The 18448-nt window shown below is 40.6% G+C and overlaps 1 protein-coding gene across 2 annotated transcripts in view; it reads right to left on the bottom strand.

The window, feature by feature from the left end:
* The window catches only part of NR5A2 (nuclear receptor subfamily 5 group A member 2), a 196357-nt gene that overhangs the window by 152790 nt on the left and 25119 nt on the right, over positions 1–18448 (bottom strand). Inside the window, exons 1-2 of one of the 2 annotated variants that reach the window (XM_060774570.2) lie at positions 17851–18109; positions 3440–3558 (exon numbers count right to left, since the gene is read on the bottom strand). In XM_060774570.2, the coding sequence (XP_060630553.1) occupies positions 3440–3558; positions 17851–17935 (204 nt within the window). In that variant the 5' untranslated portion in view covers positions 17936–18109. Of the gene's footprint in view, positions 1–3439; positions 3559–17850; positions 18110–18448 lie in introns of those variants that run through there. The other variant, XM_060774569.2, reaches the window with a different exon arrangement.

Raw genomic sequence — 18448 nt, 5'->3', positions numbered from 1 at the left:
CATGCCCGTAAGATCAGTGCCAATTCGAATGCTATGCCTTATTTCCTCAACCTCATATTAAACAAAGCCAAAGTATTTGCAAAATCAATGAAAAGTGTGTCAACAACTTTATGAAGTCTTACAAATATATTATGTCATGAACATAATTTTTTTAGGTTTTTTATACTGGAAAAAATTAGTAATTCCTCCTCTGTCCATCTATTTGTGCCTTGGCTGCTCTATTCACTACCGATTCCCTGAGTTAATCTTTGATTCCTCCTCTCTGTTGTCTCCCGCTTGAACTCTAGTTAAATTTGTGTGGGGTCCCTTCCACACAGCAATATAACCCAGAATATCAAGGCAAAATTACCCACAATATCTGCTTTGAACTGTCGTATATCCCAGTCCAAAGCAGATAATGTGGGATTTTATTCGGCTGTGTGGAAGAGGTCTGGGACTGTTCTGAAATTTTCACTACTGATTTTCAGACATACGGTGCCATGTATGTTACTATTCCGCCTAGAACTAGTGATCCTTTTAAAAATCATGTTTCATATAATACATCATAGATACCTTCAGTCTCATAAATGTTTATGACAACATGTGGAAACAATAAGTATCACTGGGTTGTTGTAGGTTTTCCGGGCTATATGGCCATGTTCTGGAGGCATTTTCCCCTGACGTTTCACCTGCATCTATGGCAAGCATCCTCAGAGGTAGTGAGATCTGTTGGAAGTGGGAAAATGTGTTTATATATCTGTGGAAAGACCAGGGTGGGACAAAGGACTTTTGTCTGCTGGAGCTAGGTGTGAATGTTTCAACTGACCACCTTGATTAGCATTTAATGGCTTGGAAGTGCCTGGGGGAATCTTTCTTTGAGAGGTGATTTGATGTGCCTGATTGTTTACTCTCTGTTGTTTTGCTGTTGTAATTTTTGAGGTTTTTTTTTAGTTTTTTAATACTCAGAGAAAGATTCCCCCGGGCACTTCCAAGCCATTAAATGCTAATCAAGGTGGTCAGTTGAAACATTCACACCTAGATCCAGCAGACAAAAGTCCTTTGTCCCACCCTGGTCTTTCCACAGATATATAAACCCATTTTCCCACTTCCAACAGACCTAGAGAAAATGCCTCTAGAACATGGCCATATAGCCCGGAAAACCTACAACCCAGTGATTCCAGCCATGAAAGCCTTTGACAATACAATAAGTATCATACAGTTAAGTTTGAGTAAAATGAACATTTTCTTTCGGAGTTAGAGTGCTACTCCATATAGAGACAATTACACAATGTAACAAAATTTGCAACAATTTCTGTTCCTGGTTTGAAAGTGTTTAAATGTGTGGTAATTACTTTGAAAGTAGTTGTCCAATTCCAGAAACTTTATTTTTGCCACAAACTAGGTTGACTTGGTCGAGGCTCCACGGGATATTCATTGAAAAACTAGAGCAAAATGTGGTGCCGGATGTCCCACAAAAATTACGTTTTTGCAGTTTAATGAACTTTTCCCATGTTTTTAGATTTTAACCAATTAGGAAATGACATCTGTTATCCAGGGGAAAAAATTGTGTTACATAGTGTAATCTGGAAGTGATTCCTATTGGAAATGTTGGTGCTTTGTCTATGTTTATATAATTTATTTGATAGATGTTAAGCCCCCGGTGGCTCAGTGGGTTAAACCCCTGTGCCGGCAGGACTGAAGACCGACAGGTCGCAGGTTCGAATCCGGGGAGAGGCGGATGAGCTCCCTCTATCAGCTCCAGCTCCTCATGCGGGGACATGAGAAAAGCCTCCCACAAGGATAATAAAAACATCAAATCATCCGGGCGTCCCCTGGGCAACGTCCTTGCAGACGGCCAATTCTCTCACAACAGGAGCAACTCCTGACACACACACACACAAAAAAAATCCCAAAAAAACCTACAACAACCAAGTGATTCCGGCCATGAAAGCCTTCGACAATACATAACATGGAAGTCTTATTTCAAAGTGGACACACTTGAGAGTGTGCTGTATGCACTGAACTAAGCCGGGTTTTCTTTTGAGTAAATATTCATAGAAACTATCTACTATTTTTGTTATGTTTTTAGACAGTCCTTAAATTGTGCATTGTCCATTTTGTTGCTTCAGTACAGAAAACTACACAATCCACTTTGTTTACATTTGAATGCCCATATCACTAACACATTTCATCCAGAATATAATATACTTTTATGCTGCTCCAAATAAAACACCGTGACTGACTTTCCTGGCGGGTCGTAAAGTATCGGCCAATAATTTTGAATGTACGTATAATTTTGACCCTCCGGGCACATATGCATCAAAATAAAATGCATGCGCAAAGATATCCTTCATATTGATGTATGCTGTTTAAAAATCATTGAATCGATTTCCACTTGATCACCCTCCTTATAAATACTGACAGAAAAACGCTGTGCGCGGGTGTGCGTACACACACACACACACAAGAAGAATGACAAAGGAAATTTACATGTGCACCCTGAAAGATGAGAAACCTGAAACAGTTGCCTTCAATACTGTCACCCTGAAATTTATCAGGAACAAGATACAGGAACAATAATACTCAATGTAGATAAATCAACTAAAATCAATATTGAGGACAGCTGGGAATGAAAGCCCCTCGACATCTCGACAACTACATCACTTCGCGACAACTAAATATTTAAAGGCAGTAAATATAGCCACTCTATCCAGAGCTTTCCTTCCACTTGTCTTAAATTGTGGGTCTCAACCTCAAATGGGATGACCCCCTTCACTCAATGTTGGGGTCTCGAAAAATTTCCCACCTAGACATTCGCAGGAATCTGCTTGCAACTATGTGCGGTGCTTACTCTGCAGAAAATAGTTCAGGAAAAGAAAAACCAGCCTGTTTATTAATAATAATAACAATAGGTTCTTGTGGTTTTTTTCGGGCTATAGAGCCATGTTCTAGAGGCATTTCTCCTGACGTTTCGCCTGCATCTATGGCAAGCATCCACCATACCTCTGAGGATGCTTGCCATAGATGCAGGCGAAACGTCAGGAGAAATGCCTCTAGAACATGGCTCTATAGCCCGAAAAAACCCACAAGAACCTAGTGATTCCAGCCATGAAAGCCTTCGACAATACAATAATAACAACAACAACAATAATAATAATAATAATAATAATAATAATAATTTATTTATATACCGCTCCATCTCCCCGAAGGGACTCAGAGCAAGCCTGGTTTATAATTATTGATAATTATCAGTAAACGTTTGATTTTTTATACTGATTTTATATATCTATATATATATATATATATATAAATTGATCAAGAAATAAAGGGGTCGCAAATAGGAAAAGTCTAAAGAAGCCAGAGCTTTCCAACACTTTGCCAAAACTTCGACTTTCCAAAAAGACACTTTCAAATATGCCGAAAACATCCAATTCCATGAAAAAAGAATCAGAAAACAAACCTTGCAGCTTTCACAGGTAAGGAGTCCATAGTGATATCCAGAGACTTTATCTCCACAGACTGGACACAGTTCTTCGAGGTCTTCGTCATAGGAATAATTCACCATTTTAAACTGAGACACTGAAAAAAGAAGAAAAAAATACTCAATGCAAAGGCTTTCATGATATCAACTTGGAGTCATACGTTCGGGCAGTTTTTGCTCATGATTCAAAGTGGAAAGGAATTTATTTGCACTCAACAGCAACACTCATATATTTATTGGATAATTATATTAATAATAATAATAATAATAATAATAATAATAATAACTTTATTTATACTCCGCCACCATCTCTCCAAGGGACTCATAGCGGCTTACATGAGGCCAAGCCCAACAACACATCAATAAAAGCAACAAGCAATAAGCAAAACAAACAATACAATTAATATAATTCACACATAGACAACAACACACAATGATTTAAAATTCAACTTTATACAAGACCAAGAACTTTTCTTTTTTCAAGTTTGGTTGGTGATAATTAAATCTGCCAAATGGACCCCCCAAAAACAGCTTTTTTGAATGTGTCTCTCTGGGGCCCCTTCCATACAGCTGAATAAAATCCTACATTATCGGCTTTGAACTGGATTATATGGCAGTGTGGACTCAAATAACCCAGTTCAAAGCAGATATTGTGGGGTTTTCTGCCTTGATATGGATTATATGTTTGAACTGGATTATGTGTCAGTGTGGACTCAGATAACCCAGTTCAAAGCAGATGTTGTGCAGTTTTCTGCCTTGATATGGATTATATGTTTGAACTGGATTATATGTCAATATGGACTCAGATAACCCAGTTCAAAGCAGATATTGCGGGGTTTTCTGCCTTGATATGGATTGTATGTTTGAACTGGATTATATGTCAGTGTGGACTCAGATAACCCAGTTCAAAGCAGATATTGTGGGGTTTTCTGCCTGAATATGGATTGTATGTTTGAACTGGATTATATGTCAGTGTGGACTCAGATAACCCAGTTCAAAGCAGATATTGCGGGGTTTTCTGCCTTGATATGGATTATATGTTTGAACTGGATTATGTGTCAGTGTGGACTCAGATAACCCAGTTCAAAGCAGATATTGTAGGGTTTTCTGCCTGGATATGGATATGGATGGGCCTTCGGTTGACCGGTTCTAAACCTAACTATCTCTTCCCTAAAATAAAACATTTCCCTTGGATTTCTTTCCTCCAAACCTCAGCCTCATTCCAAGAAAACATGCTCCAAATCAGTGTGCCATAGAGAATGCATTCCCTACATGGTTTCATCCCTAAGAGACTATTGAAAACAAGTGTCTCCATTTATCTTTTCCCCAAAACAAACCAACAAAACAGAATATTCTCCTTTGCTTGATTCAAAATGACAAATTTCGTTTTGGAAAGAATTTTCAAGACCTTGCACTGAACTTTTCCAAAGTATAGCTCACTTAACCTTATTGTTTTCCCCCAAATTTAGGAAGAGTTGGACCCGAGAAGCAACAAGAATTTCTACCTATAATAGTTCCTAAATTTGTAGTTTTTCTCCCAGTCACTATTTCTGGATAGAGAGAGTTTTGCAGACTGGGCAAGACTGGGAATGTTGTATTCCTTCCCAAACTCTGCCAATTCCAACAAAGGCTCCAGCAAACATGAATGAGGCGGCTTGCACTGGGTTTCTAAAAAAAATCCCCCTCCCCTTGCTTTTTTTAAATTATCATTTCGCAGAAGAAATAATAATAATAATAATAATAATAATAATAATAATAATAATAATACATCACACAGTCCTAGACACTTGGGAAGTGTCTGAAGTGTGAGCCAAAACAACAGCCAGCAGAGTGATCTTCTCTGCTGTGGACTCATCTTGTAGTGTTTCTAATAATTAATTAATAAATAATAATAATAATAATAATACATCACACAATCCTAGACACTTGATGTGTGATCCAATACAACAGCCAGCAAAGTGATAGAGTGATCTTGTTTGCTGTGGACTCATCTTGTATCGTTTCTAATTATAATAATAATAATAATAATAATAATAATAATAATAATAAATCACACAGTCCTAGACATTTGGGAACTGTCTGACATGTGATCCAATGCAACAGCCAGCAGAATGATCTTGTCTGCTGTGGACTCATCTTGTTGTGTTTCTAATAATAATAATAATAATAATAATAAAAAATCACAGAGTACTAGACACTTTGGAAGTGTCCGACTTGTGATCCAAAACAACAGCCAGCAGAGTGATCTTGTCTTCTGTGGACTCATCTTGTAGTGTTTCTAATAATTAACAACAACAACAACAATAATAATGATAGTAATTATAATACATCACACAATCCTAGACACTTAGGAAGTGTCCCACGTGTGATCCAATGCAACAGCCAGCAGAGTGGCTGTGGACTCATCTTGCAACAGCCAGCAGAGTGATCTTGTCTGCTGTGGACTCATCTTGTTGTGTTTCTAATAATAATAATAATAATAATAATAATAATAATAATAATAATACAGTCCTAGACACTTGGGAAGTGTCCTACGTGTGATCCAGTGCAACAGCCAGCAGAGTGATCTTGTCTGCTGTGGACTCATCTTTACTATATAATAATAATAATAATAACAATAATAATATCAATAATAATAATGAAAGTAATAATAATACATCACACAATCCTAGACACTTGGGAAGTGTCCGATGTGTGATCCAATGCAACAGCCAGCAGAGTGGCTGTGGACTCATCTTGCAACAGCCAGCAGAGTGAACTTGTCTACTGTGGACTCATTTTGTAGTGTTTCTAATAATAATAACAATAATAACAATAATAATATCAATAATAATAATGATAGTAATAATAATACATCACACAGTCCTAGACACTTGGGAAGTGTCCGACTTGTGATCCAAAACAACAGCCAGCAGAGTGATCTTGACTGCTGTGGACTCATTTTGTAGTGTTTCTAATAATAATAATACTAATAATACTAATAATAATAATAATAATAATACAGTCCTAGACACTTGGGAAGTGTCCTACGTGTGATCCAGTGCAACAGCCAGCAGAGTGATCTTGTCTGCTGTGGACTCATCTTTACTATATAATAATAATAATAATAACAATAATAATATCAATAATAATAATGAAAGTAATAATAATACATCACACAATCCTAGACACTTGGGAAGTGTCCGATGTGTGATCCAATGCAACAGCCAGCAGAGTGGCTGTGGACTCATCTTGCAACAGCCAGCAGAGTGAACTTGTCTACTGTGGACTCATTTTGTAGTGTTTCTAATAATAATAACAATAATAACAATAATAATATCAATAATAATAATGATAGTAATAATAATACATCACACAGTCCTAGACACTTGGGAAGTGTCCGACTTGTGATCCAAAACAACAGCCAGCAGAGTGATCTTGACTGCTGTGGACTCATTTTGTAGTGTTTCTAATAATAATAATACTAATAATACTAATAATAATAATACATCACATAGTCCTAGACACTTTGGAAATGTCCTACTTGTGATCCAAAACAACAGCCAGCAGAGTGATCTTGTCTGCTGTGGACTCATCTTGCAGTTTTTCTAATAATATTAATATTAATATTATTATTAATAATAGTAATAATAATAGCGGATGAAGGCGAGAGAGTCCTAGCATCGGGAGGATGGGGAAAGAGGGATGATGCCTAAAATATAAACATGCCAAACAATGTCTCCCTCCCTACTAAAACCACCCCACTTTTCCCGACACCCCCCCCCCCCCCCCCCAAACGCTACCTGAGACTTTGGACAAGCAGCCCAGCTCCAAACAGGAAAGCTTGCTTTGGGGAAGAGAAAGGAAACCGGTGTTTCCAAAGAGAGCAGATTCTGATTCCAGGATGGGAGGCTGCCTTGCAGAATCTGGGATGACTGAGCCTCCTTTACTCCCCCCCCCTACTCACCCAACGTAAAAAAACCATGTCAGCTGATCGAGGAGAAGAGGAAAAGACACTTTTCTTGGCTTTAGGGAGAGGGATCCCCCATTGCAAGCGTCACAGCCTGGGAAGTTGGTGATAATGGGGGCTGCAAAGGAAGGGAGAGTCCATATACACGTGTCCAACCAGTCCTAGGGCTTGTCCTTGCCTGCCTTGGACTCCTTCTCCCACTCATGGCAATCCCAACCCTCTGTTTTGTCCCCAAGATGCATCCCTTGAGGCTGAGAGAGTGTGACTTCCCCAAGGAAACCCCAAACTGGGTTTTCAAGGGGATTGTAGCCTGACTCCTGACATTAAGCCTTCAGTTTGCCTTATTTCAGACTTCAGCTCCCAGAAGCCTTAACCAGTATGAACAGTGCAATATAGGGAGTGGAAGCCCTCAATATTATCTTCTATAGGGACAGAGTAGTAGTAACAACAACAACAACAACAACAACAATGCATTTATATTCCGCCCTCTCTCCCCAAGAGGACTCAGTGAGGACCCCTTCTACACTGCCCTATCAAATCAGGATTATTTGCTTTGAACCGGATTATATGGCAGTGTAGACTCACATAATCCAGTTCAAAGCAGATCATGCCCATGATCTACTTTGATAATCTGGATTATAAGGCAATGTAGAAGGAGCTTTAGTCAACTCCTGCCTTAGAGTTCTATAATAATAATAATAATAATAATAATAATAATAATAATAATAGTAATAATAATAAATTTCTTCTTTCCCTACCTCTTTTCTTCCTTCCTTCCTTCGCTTTTTGCTTCCATCCTTCCTTCTCTCTTTTCCCTCCCTCTTTCTCTCTCTTCTTTCCCTCCTTCCTTCCCTCCCTCTTTCTCTCCTTCTTTCCCTCCTTCCTTCGCTCCAACTTTCCTTCTTTCCCTTGTTTCTTTCCTTCTCTCCTTCTCCGTCTTTCCTTCCTTCCCCCTTTTCTTTATCTTCTTCTTTCTCTCATTTCTTCCTTCCCTACCTCTTTCTCTCCTTCCTTCTTTCCTTCGCTTTTTGCTTCCATCCTTCCTTCTCTCTTTTCCCTCCCTCTTTCTCTCTTTCTTTCCCTCCTTCCTTCGCTCCCTCTTTCCTTCTTCCCCTTTTTTCTTTCCTTCTCTCCTTCCTTCCTTCTCCATCTTTCCTTTCTTTCCCCCTTTTCTTTATCTTCTTCTTTCTCTCATTTCTTCCTTCCCTACCTCCTTCCTTCCTTCGCTTTTTGCTTCCATCCTTCCTTCTCTTTTCCCTTCCCTCCTTCTTTCACTCCTTCTTTCCCTCCTTCCTTCGCTCCCTCTTTCCTTCTTCCCCCTTTTTCTTTATCTTCTTCTTTCTCTCATTTCTTCCTTCCCTACCTCTTTCTCTTCTTCCTTCCTTCCTTCACTTTTTGCTTTCATCCTTCCTTCTCTCTTTCTTTCCCTCCCTCTTTCCTTCTTTCCCTCCTTCCTTCCCTCCCTCTTTCTCTCCTTCGCTCCCTCTTTCCTTCCTTCCCTTTTTCTTTCCTTCTCTCCTTCCTTCCTTCTCCACCTTTCTCTCCTTCTTTCCCTCCTTCCTTCGCTCCCTCTTTCCTTCCTTCCCCCTTTTCTTTCCTTCTCTCCATTCTTCCTTCTCTTTTTCCTTCCCTCTGTCTTTCTTTCTTTCTCTCCTTCCTTCTCTCCCTCCCTCCTTCCTTCCTTCCCTTTTTGCTTTCCTTCTCTCCTTCCTTCCTTCTCTACCTCTTTCCTTCCTTCCCCCTTTTTTCTTTTCCTTCCCCTTTTCCTCCTTTCTTCCTTCTCTACCTCTTTCCTTCCTTCTCTATTTCCTTCTTTCTCTCTCTCTTTCTTTTTTTCTTTCTTTCTTTCTCCCCTTCTTTCCCTCCCTCTTCCTTCCTTTTTTCTGTATCGTTATTTAGCTTTTCATCATTTAGCTTTTTGGGTTTTTTAAAGTCCTTTCCCCTGATTTTTGGTTTTTTTTATGAGTTATGGTCACTCATTAGTCTGTTAGGGGTATTGTGTCCAAATTTCGTGTCAGTTCGTCCAGTGGTTTTTGAGTTATGTTAATCCCACAAACGAACAATACATTTTTATTTATATAGATTATAGACTGTATTATATACTGTATTGGCACTATTAGGTGTTACAAAAAGATGGTGGCAGGATATAAATAAAATTTATATAAATAATAATAATAATAGTAATCATTTAGCATTATTATTATTATTATTATTATTATTATTATTATTATTATAGACTGTATTATATACTGTATTGGCACTATTATGTGTTACAAAAAGTTGGTGGCAGGATATAAATAAAATTATTATTATTATTATTATTACTATAGACTATTATATACTTTATTGGCACTATTATGTGTTACAAAAAGTTGGTGGCAGAATATAAATAAAATTTATATAAATAATAATAATAATAATTTAGCATAATAATAATAACAATAATAATAATAGACTGTATTATATACTTTATTGGCACTATTATGTGTTACAAAAAGTTGGTGGCAGGATATAAATAAAATTATTATTATTATTATTATAGACTGTATTATATACTTTATTGGCACTATTATGAGTTACAAAAAGATGGTGGCAGGATATAAATAAAATTTATAATAATAATAATAATCATTTAGCTTAATAATAATAATAGACTGTATTATATACTTTATTGGCACTATTGTGTGTTACAAAAAGATGGTGGCAGGATATAAATAAAGTTGTCATTGTTGTTGTTATTTTATATTATTATTATTATTATTATTATTATTATTATTATTATTATTATTATTATTATGGAACATGGCCATACAGCCCGGAAAACTCACAGCAACCCATACAAAACTACAAGTAAAATACATAAAATAAGAAGAAGAACAAGAGCAAAGCAAGAGGAGCAAGAGTTTGTGAAGAAGATAACCCTCTTAATACACTATGTAACACTATTTTTGTTCCTGGGTTAGGAATGTCATTTCCTAACCGGTTCTGTCATAACAAAAAAACCCGGGGGAAAAGTGTCTCAAACTGCCCAAACTTCTGAGGATGCTTGCCATAGATGGAGGCGAAACGTCAGGAGAGAATGCCACCATATAGCCCGAAAAAAACCTACAAACTTTGTTTTTTGCGGCACATCCTGCAGCACTTTTTGCTCTAGTTTGTCAACGAATCTCAACCAATTCAACAAAGTTTGTGGCAGCCACAAAAACAAAGTTTCCTAAGTGTAACAAGGATTTTCTAAGCCAAATAAACAGGAAGTAACACTTTGGAACCAGGAATAGAATTTATTTTGTCAATTTCTGTCTCAAAGGTGGCAGTGGATCCGTTACCGTTTGGCGTGGGGACTTTTAAAGGGCTTTCCCAAAGATTTGGCGATTCCTAGGAACTTTGTAAGGTTTCCTCCCCAAACTAGAAATCCCAGGATCTTCTAATATTGTGCGGGAACAGTCTAAAAGGCATTCATTCTCCCATTCATTCTGTTCTTGCTCCATCGTCCCAATTTTGGCGTGGATCGGGTCCTTTCCCTTTCCATACCAAGTTTTGTCCCTTCTAAACCGTATCCTCCCCCGTTTGGACAACCTCTTTGAACCGGAGCAGACCCCCAACGCGCATCCGTTGGCAATACAACCGCGGTTGTCTCGAAGGGGCCAATTTCTGTCCCAAAGACTGGAAAAACAACACAACTTTCCATGCTATTTCGATGAAAATGCCTGTGTTGGACAGTGACGTGTCCTTAAACAATTGACGAGAGAGATTGACAAGCTGGAACGTCTCCAGAGGACGCCCGACTAAAATAATCAAGAGGACAATCCCTATGAGGAGCGGCTTAAAGAGCTGGGCACGTTTAGCCTTCAGAAGAGAATGCTGAGAGGAGACATGTATAAATACGTCAGAGGAAGTCATAGGGAGGAGGGAGCGAAATTGTTTTCTGCTCCCCTGGAGACTAGGACGCGGAAGAGTGGCTTCAAACTACAACTCCCAGTGAGCCAGGGCATATAATTCTGGGTACTACAATTGAAGAGAGATTTTGACAAGCTGGAATGTCTCCAGAGGACGCCCGACTAAAATAATCAAGAGAACAATCCCTATGAGGAGCGGCTTAAAGAGCTGGGCATGTTCAGCCTTCAGAGGAGAAGACTGAGAGGAAACATGTATAAATACGTGAGAGGAAGTCATAGGGAGGAGGGAGAGAAATTGTTTTCTGCTGCCCTAGACTAGGACGAGGAAGAGTGGCTTCAAACTACAACTTCCAAGTGAGCCAGGGTATATAATTCTGGGCACTACAATTGAAGAGAGATCTTGGCAAGCTGGAATGTGTCTAGAAGCCGACTAAAATGATCAAGCGTCTGGAGAACAATCCCTATGAGGAGCGGCTTAAAGAGCTGGGCATATTTAGCCTGAAAAAGAGAAGACTGAGAGGAGACATGGATAAATACGTGAGAGGAAGTCATAGGGAGAAGGGAGCGAAATTGTTTTCTGCTCCTCTGGAGACTAGGACAAGTAACTCATATGTTGTATGTATTTTATTGTGTTGCTATTGTGTTTTGGTTTTATTTGATTGTAATATGCTGTTGGGCTTGGCCTCATGTAAGCCGCCCCGAGTCCCCATTATTATTAATAATAAACTTTATTATTATTATTAATAATAATAATTATTATTATTATTATTAACAACTAGTTGTACCCGCCACACTTAGCTGTGGCCAACCTTCCCTCTTTCTCTCCTTCCTTCCCGTCTTTCTTTCTCTTCTTCCTTCCTTCTCTATCTCTTTCCTTCCTCCCCCTTTTCTTTCTCTTCTGCTGTCTCTCTTTCCTTCTTTCCTTCCCCCCACTTTCTCTACATCTTCCCCCCTTCCTTCGCTCCCTCCTTCCTTCTTTCCTTCTCTCCGTCCTTCCTTCTCTAACTTTCTTTCCTTCCCCTTTTTTCTTTCCCTTCCTCTTTCTCTCCTTCCTTCCTTCTCTAACTTTCCTTCCTTCCCCCTTTTTCTTTCCCTCCCTCTTTCTCGCCTTCCTTCCTTTTCTAACTTTCCTTCCTTCCCCTTTTTTCTTTCCCTCCCTATTTCTCTCCTTCCTTCCTTCTCTAACTTTCTTTCCTTCCCCCCTTTTCTTTCCTTCCCTATTTCTCTCCTTCCTTCCTTTTCTAACTTTCCTTCCTTCCCCCTTTTTCTTTCCATCCCTCTTTCTCTCCTTCCTTCCTTGTCTAACTTTCCTTCCTTCTCCCTTTTTCTTTCCTTCCCTCTTTCTCTCCTTCCTTCCTTGTCTAACTTTCCTTCCTTCTCCCTTTTTCTTTCCTTCCCTCTTTCTCTCCTTCCTTCCTTGTCTAACTTTCCTTCCTTCCCCCTTTTTCTTTCCCTCTCTATTTCTCTCCTTCTTTCCTTCTCTAACTTTCCTTTCTTCTCCTTTTTTACTTTCCCTCTCTATTTCTCTCCTTCCTTCCTTTTCTAACTTTCTTTCCTTCTCTTTCTCTTTCCCTCCCTATTTCTCTCCTTCCTTCCTTTTCTAACTTTCCTTCCTCCCCTTTTTCTTTCCCTCTCTATTTCTCGCCTTCCTTCCTTTTCTAACTTTCCTTCCTTCCCCCTTTTTCTTTCCCTCCCTCTTTCTCTCCCTTCTTCCTTCTCTACCTCTTTCCTTCCTTCTTTCTTTCTTCCATGCTTCCTTCTCCCTTTCTTTCTTTCTTTCTTTCTTCCCCTTCCCTCTCTTTTTCTTCCCTTCTGTATTGTTATTTTGCTTTTTGGGGCCTTTTAAGTCCCTTCTGCTGTGTTTTTCAGTGTTTTTATGAGAGAAGGACATACATTGGCCTGTTAGGTGTATTGTGTCCAAATCTGGTGTCAATTCCCCCAGTGGTTTTTGAGTTCTGTTAATCCCACAAACAAACATTACATTTTTATTTATATAGATGGCTTCAAGCTACAAGGAAGGAGATTCCACCTGAACATTAGACTGTGAGAGCTGTTCAGCGGTGGAACTCTCTGCCGCGGAGTGTGGTGGAGGCTCCTTCTTTGGAAGCTTTTAAACAGAAACCGGATGGCCATCTTTCGGGAGTGCTTTGAATGGAATTTTCCTGCTTCTTGGCAGGGGGTTGGATTGGATGGCCCATGAGGTCTCTTCCAACTCTAGGATTCTATAACCCTTCCTTTTGCCCGAAATGGAGCGACTCCGGAAAGAAGTCCTGCGAAGTTTCCTTCCCAATTCGGGTTTTGGAAGCGAGATTCGCTTCCGAATCAAAGCCAAGACTCCCACAACTGTGTGTGAGAGGAAAGGGAGGTGAGAAGAAAAAGAGAGAGTGGGATAAAGTGAGTGAGAGAGAAAAAAGAGATTGAGAAAGAGGTTGCAAGAGAGAGAGAGAGAGAGAGAGTTAGAGGAAGGAGTTAAGAGAGAGAGAGAGAGAAAGTTTATTATTATAATTATATTATATTATAATATTATATTATATTGTAATATTATATTATATAATAATATTATATATTATTATATTATATTATTATATTATATTATATTATATTATAATATTATAATATAATATAATATTATATTTATATTATATTTATATTATTATTATTATTATTATTATTATTATTATTATTATTATTATTATTATGAGAAAGAGAGAGAAAGACTGAGGCCCCTTCCACACAGCTGCACAAAATCCCACATTTTCTGCCTGAGCTGGGATATACAAACTATATTCCGCTTTGAGTCCCCCCCCCCCCCCCCAGGGTGAGAAAGGCTGTATAGAAATACTGTAAATAAATAAGTAACTACAAGAAAGGAGATTCCATCTGAACATTAGGAAGAACTTCCTAACTCTGAGAGCCGTTCAGCAGTGGAACTCTCTGCCGCGGAGTGTGGTGGAGGCTCCTTCTTTGGAAGCTTTTAAACCGAGGCTGGATAGCCATCTGTCGGGAGTGCTTTGAATGCAAATTTTCCTGATTCTTGGCAGGGGGTTGGACTGGATGGCCCATGAGGTCTCTTTGATTCTATAGGGCAGTGTGGACTCAGATAATCCAGTACAAAGTAGATATTGTGGGATTTTCTGCCTTGATATTCTGAGTTATCTGGCTCTGTGGAATGATACTGAAGCCCCTTCCACACAGCTGAATAAAATTCCACATTTTCTGCTTGAGCTGGAATATATGGCAGTGTGGACTCAGATAATCCAGTGCAAAGTAGATATTGTGGGATTTGCTGCCTTGATATTATGGGTTATCTGGTTGTGTGGAAGGCCCCTAAGGCCCCTTCCACACAGCTGAATAAAGTTCCACATTTTCCACTTTGAGCTGGATTATATGGCAGTGTGGACTCAGATAATCCAGTTCAAAGTAGATATTGTGGGATTTTCTACCTTGATAGTCTGAGTTATCTGGCTCTGTGGAATGATACTGAAGCCCTTTCCACACAGCAGAATAAAATTCCACATTTTCCGCTTTGAGCTGGAGTATATGGCAGTGTGGACTCAGATAATCCAGTTCTAAGTAGATATTGTGGGATTTTTCTGCCTTGATATTCTGGGTTATACGGCTGTGTGGAAGGACCCTGTGGCCCCTTCCACAGAGCTGAATAAAATTCCACATTTTCTGCTTTGAGCTGGATTATATGGCAGTGTGGACTCAGATAATCCAGTACAAAGTAGATATAGTGGGATTTTTTTGCCTTGATATTCTGGGTTATATGCCTGTGTGGAAAGACCTATTGAAAGAGAGAGAATGAGAAAGACATTGTGAGAAAGAGAGTTGGAGAAAGAAAGAAAGAAAAAGAAGGAGGGATGAAGAGGGAGAGACTGAAAAAAAAGACTGAGAAAGAGATTGCAAGACACACACACACACACACAGAGACTGAGGGTCCTTCCACACAGCCATGCAACCCAGAATATCAAGCCGGATAATCCACAAATTCTGCTTTGAACTGGGTTATCTGAGTCCACACTGCCACATAATCCACTTCAATGTGGATTTTATACAGAGGCCAGAGAGGGAAGGAGAGGTTGAGAGAAAGTGTTTGAAAGAGAGAGAGAGGGACTGAGAAAGAGAAAGACATTAGGAGGAAGAGAGAAATATTGAGGCTCCTTCCACACAGCCACATAACCCAGAATATCAAGGCAGAAAATCCCACAATATTTGCTTTGAACTGGGATATCTGAGTCCACACTGTCATATATTCCAGTTCAAAACAGATAATGTGTGATTTTACTCAGTTGTGTGGAAGGGGCCAGAGAGAGAAGGAGCAGTTAAGAGGGAGAGATTGAAGGAGAGAGATCCAGAAAGAGAAAGACATGATGAAGGGCCTTTCCACACAGCCCTATATCCCAGAATATCAAGCCAGAAAATCCCACATTGTCCACACCACCATATATCCCAGTTCAAAGTAGACAATGTGGGATTTTATCCAGTTGTGTGGAAGGGGATACAGAGAGAAGGGGTTAAGAAGGAGAGAAAGAGAGAGACCAAGAAAGAGAAAGAATGACGAGAAAGGAAGAGTCTGAGGCCCCTTCTACGCCGTCCTATGTCTCAGGATCGCATCCCAGATTATCTGCTTTAAACTGGATTATGTGAGTCTCCACTGCCAGATAATCTAGGATGAGAAGATAACCTGGGATCAGATCCCGGGATATAGAGGCAGTGTAGAAGGGGCCTGAGGGAGGTTGAGCGCTAGGAAGGAAAAGAGATAGTGCAAGAGAGAGATTGAGAGAGAGTTTGAAAAAGAGAGAGAGGGATTGAGAGAGAGAGATTGCGAGAGAGATTGAAAGAGAGAGAGAGGGATTGAGCGAGAGAGATTGAGAGTTTGAGAGAGAGACTGAAAGAGAGGGAGATTTAGAGGGGGGGATTGAGAGAAAGAAGGATTGAGAGAGAGATTGAAAGAGAGAGATTGCAAGAGGGATTGAGCGAAAGAGGGATTGAGAGAGAGAGAGAGATTGAAAGAGAGAGGGGGGATTGAGAGAGATTGAGAGAGAGATTGAGATTGAAAGAGAGAGGGATTGAGAGAGAGATTGAAAGAGAGAGAGAGAGGGATTGAGCGAGAGAGATTGAGAGTTTGAGAGAGAGACTGAAAGAGAGGGAGATTTAGAGGGGGGGATTGAGAGAAAGAAGGATTGAGAGAGAGATTGAAAGAGAGAGATTGCAAGAGGGATTGAGCGAAAGAGGGATTGAGAGAGAGAGAGAGAGATTGAAAGAGAGAGGGGGGATTGAGAGAGATTGAGAGAGAGATTGAGATTGAAAGAGAGAGGGATTGAGAGAGAGATTGAAAGAGAGAGAGGGGGATTGAGCGAAAGAGATTGAGAGTTTGAGAGAGACTGAAAGAGAGAGAGATTGAAAGAGAGAGAGATTGAGAGAGAAGGGGGATTGAGAGAGATTGAGAGAGATTGAGATTGAAAGAGAGAGGGATTGAGAGAGAGATTGAAAGAGAGAGAGAGGGATTGAGCGAAAGAGATTGAGAGTTTGAGAGAGACTGAAAGAGAGAGACTGAAAGAGAGAGAGAGATTGAGAGAGGGGGGATTGAGAGAGATTGAGAGAGAGATTGAGATTGAAAGAGAGAGGGATTGAGAGAGAGACTGAAAGAGAGAGAGGGATTAAGCGAGAGATTGAGAGAGAGACTGAAAGAGAGAGAGATTGAGAGAGGGGGGATTGAGAGAAAGAAGGATTGAGAGAGAGATTGAAAGAGAGAGAGATTGAGAAAGAGGGGGACTGAGAGAGGATTGAGAGAGAGGGGGATTGAGAGAGGGAAGGATTGAGAGAGATTGAGAGAGAGAGAGATTGAAAGAGAGAGAGAGGGATTGAGCGAGAGAGATTGAGAGAGAAAGATTGAGAGATTGAGAGAGAGATATTGAGAGGGGGGGTTGCGTGAGAGAGAGAGATTGGAAGAGAGAGAGAAAGATTGAGAGAGGGGGGATTGAGAGAGAGGGATTGAGAGAGAGAGATTGAAAGAGAGATTGAGAAAGAGGGGGATTGACAGAGGATTGAGAGGGAGAGAGAGATTGAGAAAGAGGGGGATTGAGAGAGGATTGAGAGAGAGGGAAAGAGAAAGATTGAGAGCGAGAGATTGAGAGAGAGATTGAAAGGGATATATATTGCGCGCCAGAGAGAGATTGAAAGAGAGAGAGATTGAGAGAGAGAAAGATTGAGAGAGAGGGACTGAGAGAAGAATTGAGAGAGACAGAGAGAGAGAGAGAGGGATTGCGAGAGATTGAGAGAGAGATTGAGTCACACACTTCTTCCACACTGCCGTATAACATCCAGGTTATCTGCTTTGAACTGGATTATCTGCCAGTGGAGACGCGGCCAGAGAATGCCTGAGAGATGCAGGAACTCCGTGCGGTTCCCCTTCGCCTTCGGCAAGAAGAAAGTCGCTCCTGTTTGCAACTTTTCGGGAGAAGAGTAAGCGAGAAAGCGGGGTCCCTTCCTCCGGATCAAAGCACCGAGGGACGCCCCCCCCCCCAAGGCTCTCTTCTTACCTTGCATGTTGTCCGCCCTCTGCCCGCGTTGCTCCCCATTCGCTCGGGCCAGTCCCAGGGCTTCCGTCTCCACTTTGGGCAGCATGACAAGGCGGGCGGCGGACGGGAGAGCCGGGATGGCTGCCTGCTTGCCCTCCCTCCTTGCTTGCCTCTCTCCGGGAAGAGAGAGGAGGAAGCAGGGAAGCCTCAGCCCGGAGGCGATCGCCCGCTGCCTCCTTGTCACGCCTTTCCTTCTCTCTCTCTCTTACTACGGGGTGGGCCAGGCGGGTGATTGGAAGCCCTGGTGTCTAACTGGAAAGGGAGGGGGGATAGAAGAGAAGAGGGGGGGGGGGATGTCGCTTCCTCGCCAGCCAATCAGGAGGCAGCCCGACCAAGTCTGGCCCCTCCTCGTCAGGTGGCGGAACTGGACCCAAGTTGATCCAGAGGAAGGAGAAGAGGGGATCCCACAGATGCTCTCCTTTTGGGCTCAGGCTTGAAAGAAGCCATCGCAGACTGGAGTCGTTTTGACTCCGCAAAGGAGAATGAATGAAGCTTTATGGAGCCTCAGTTCACCCAATGGCTTCTCAAGATGACTCTTGTCCTTCTATTGCCGACTCCA

This window comes from Anolis sagrei, chromosome 4 (genome assembly GCF_037176765.1).
Source record: "Anolis sagrei isolate rAnoSag1 chromosome 4, rAnoSag1.mat, whole genome shotgun sequence".
NCBI lineage: Eukaryota > Metazoa > Chordata > Lepidosauria > Squamata > Dactyloidae > Anolis > Anolis sagrei.
The sequence above is the reverse complement of the archived record's forward strand: the minus strand, read 5'-3'. Positions and strand labels throughout refer to the sequence as shown.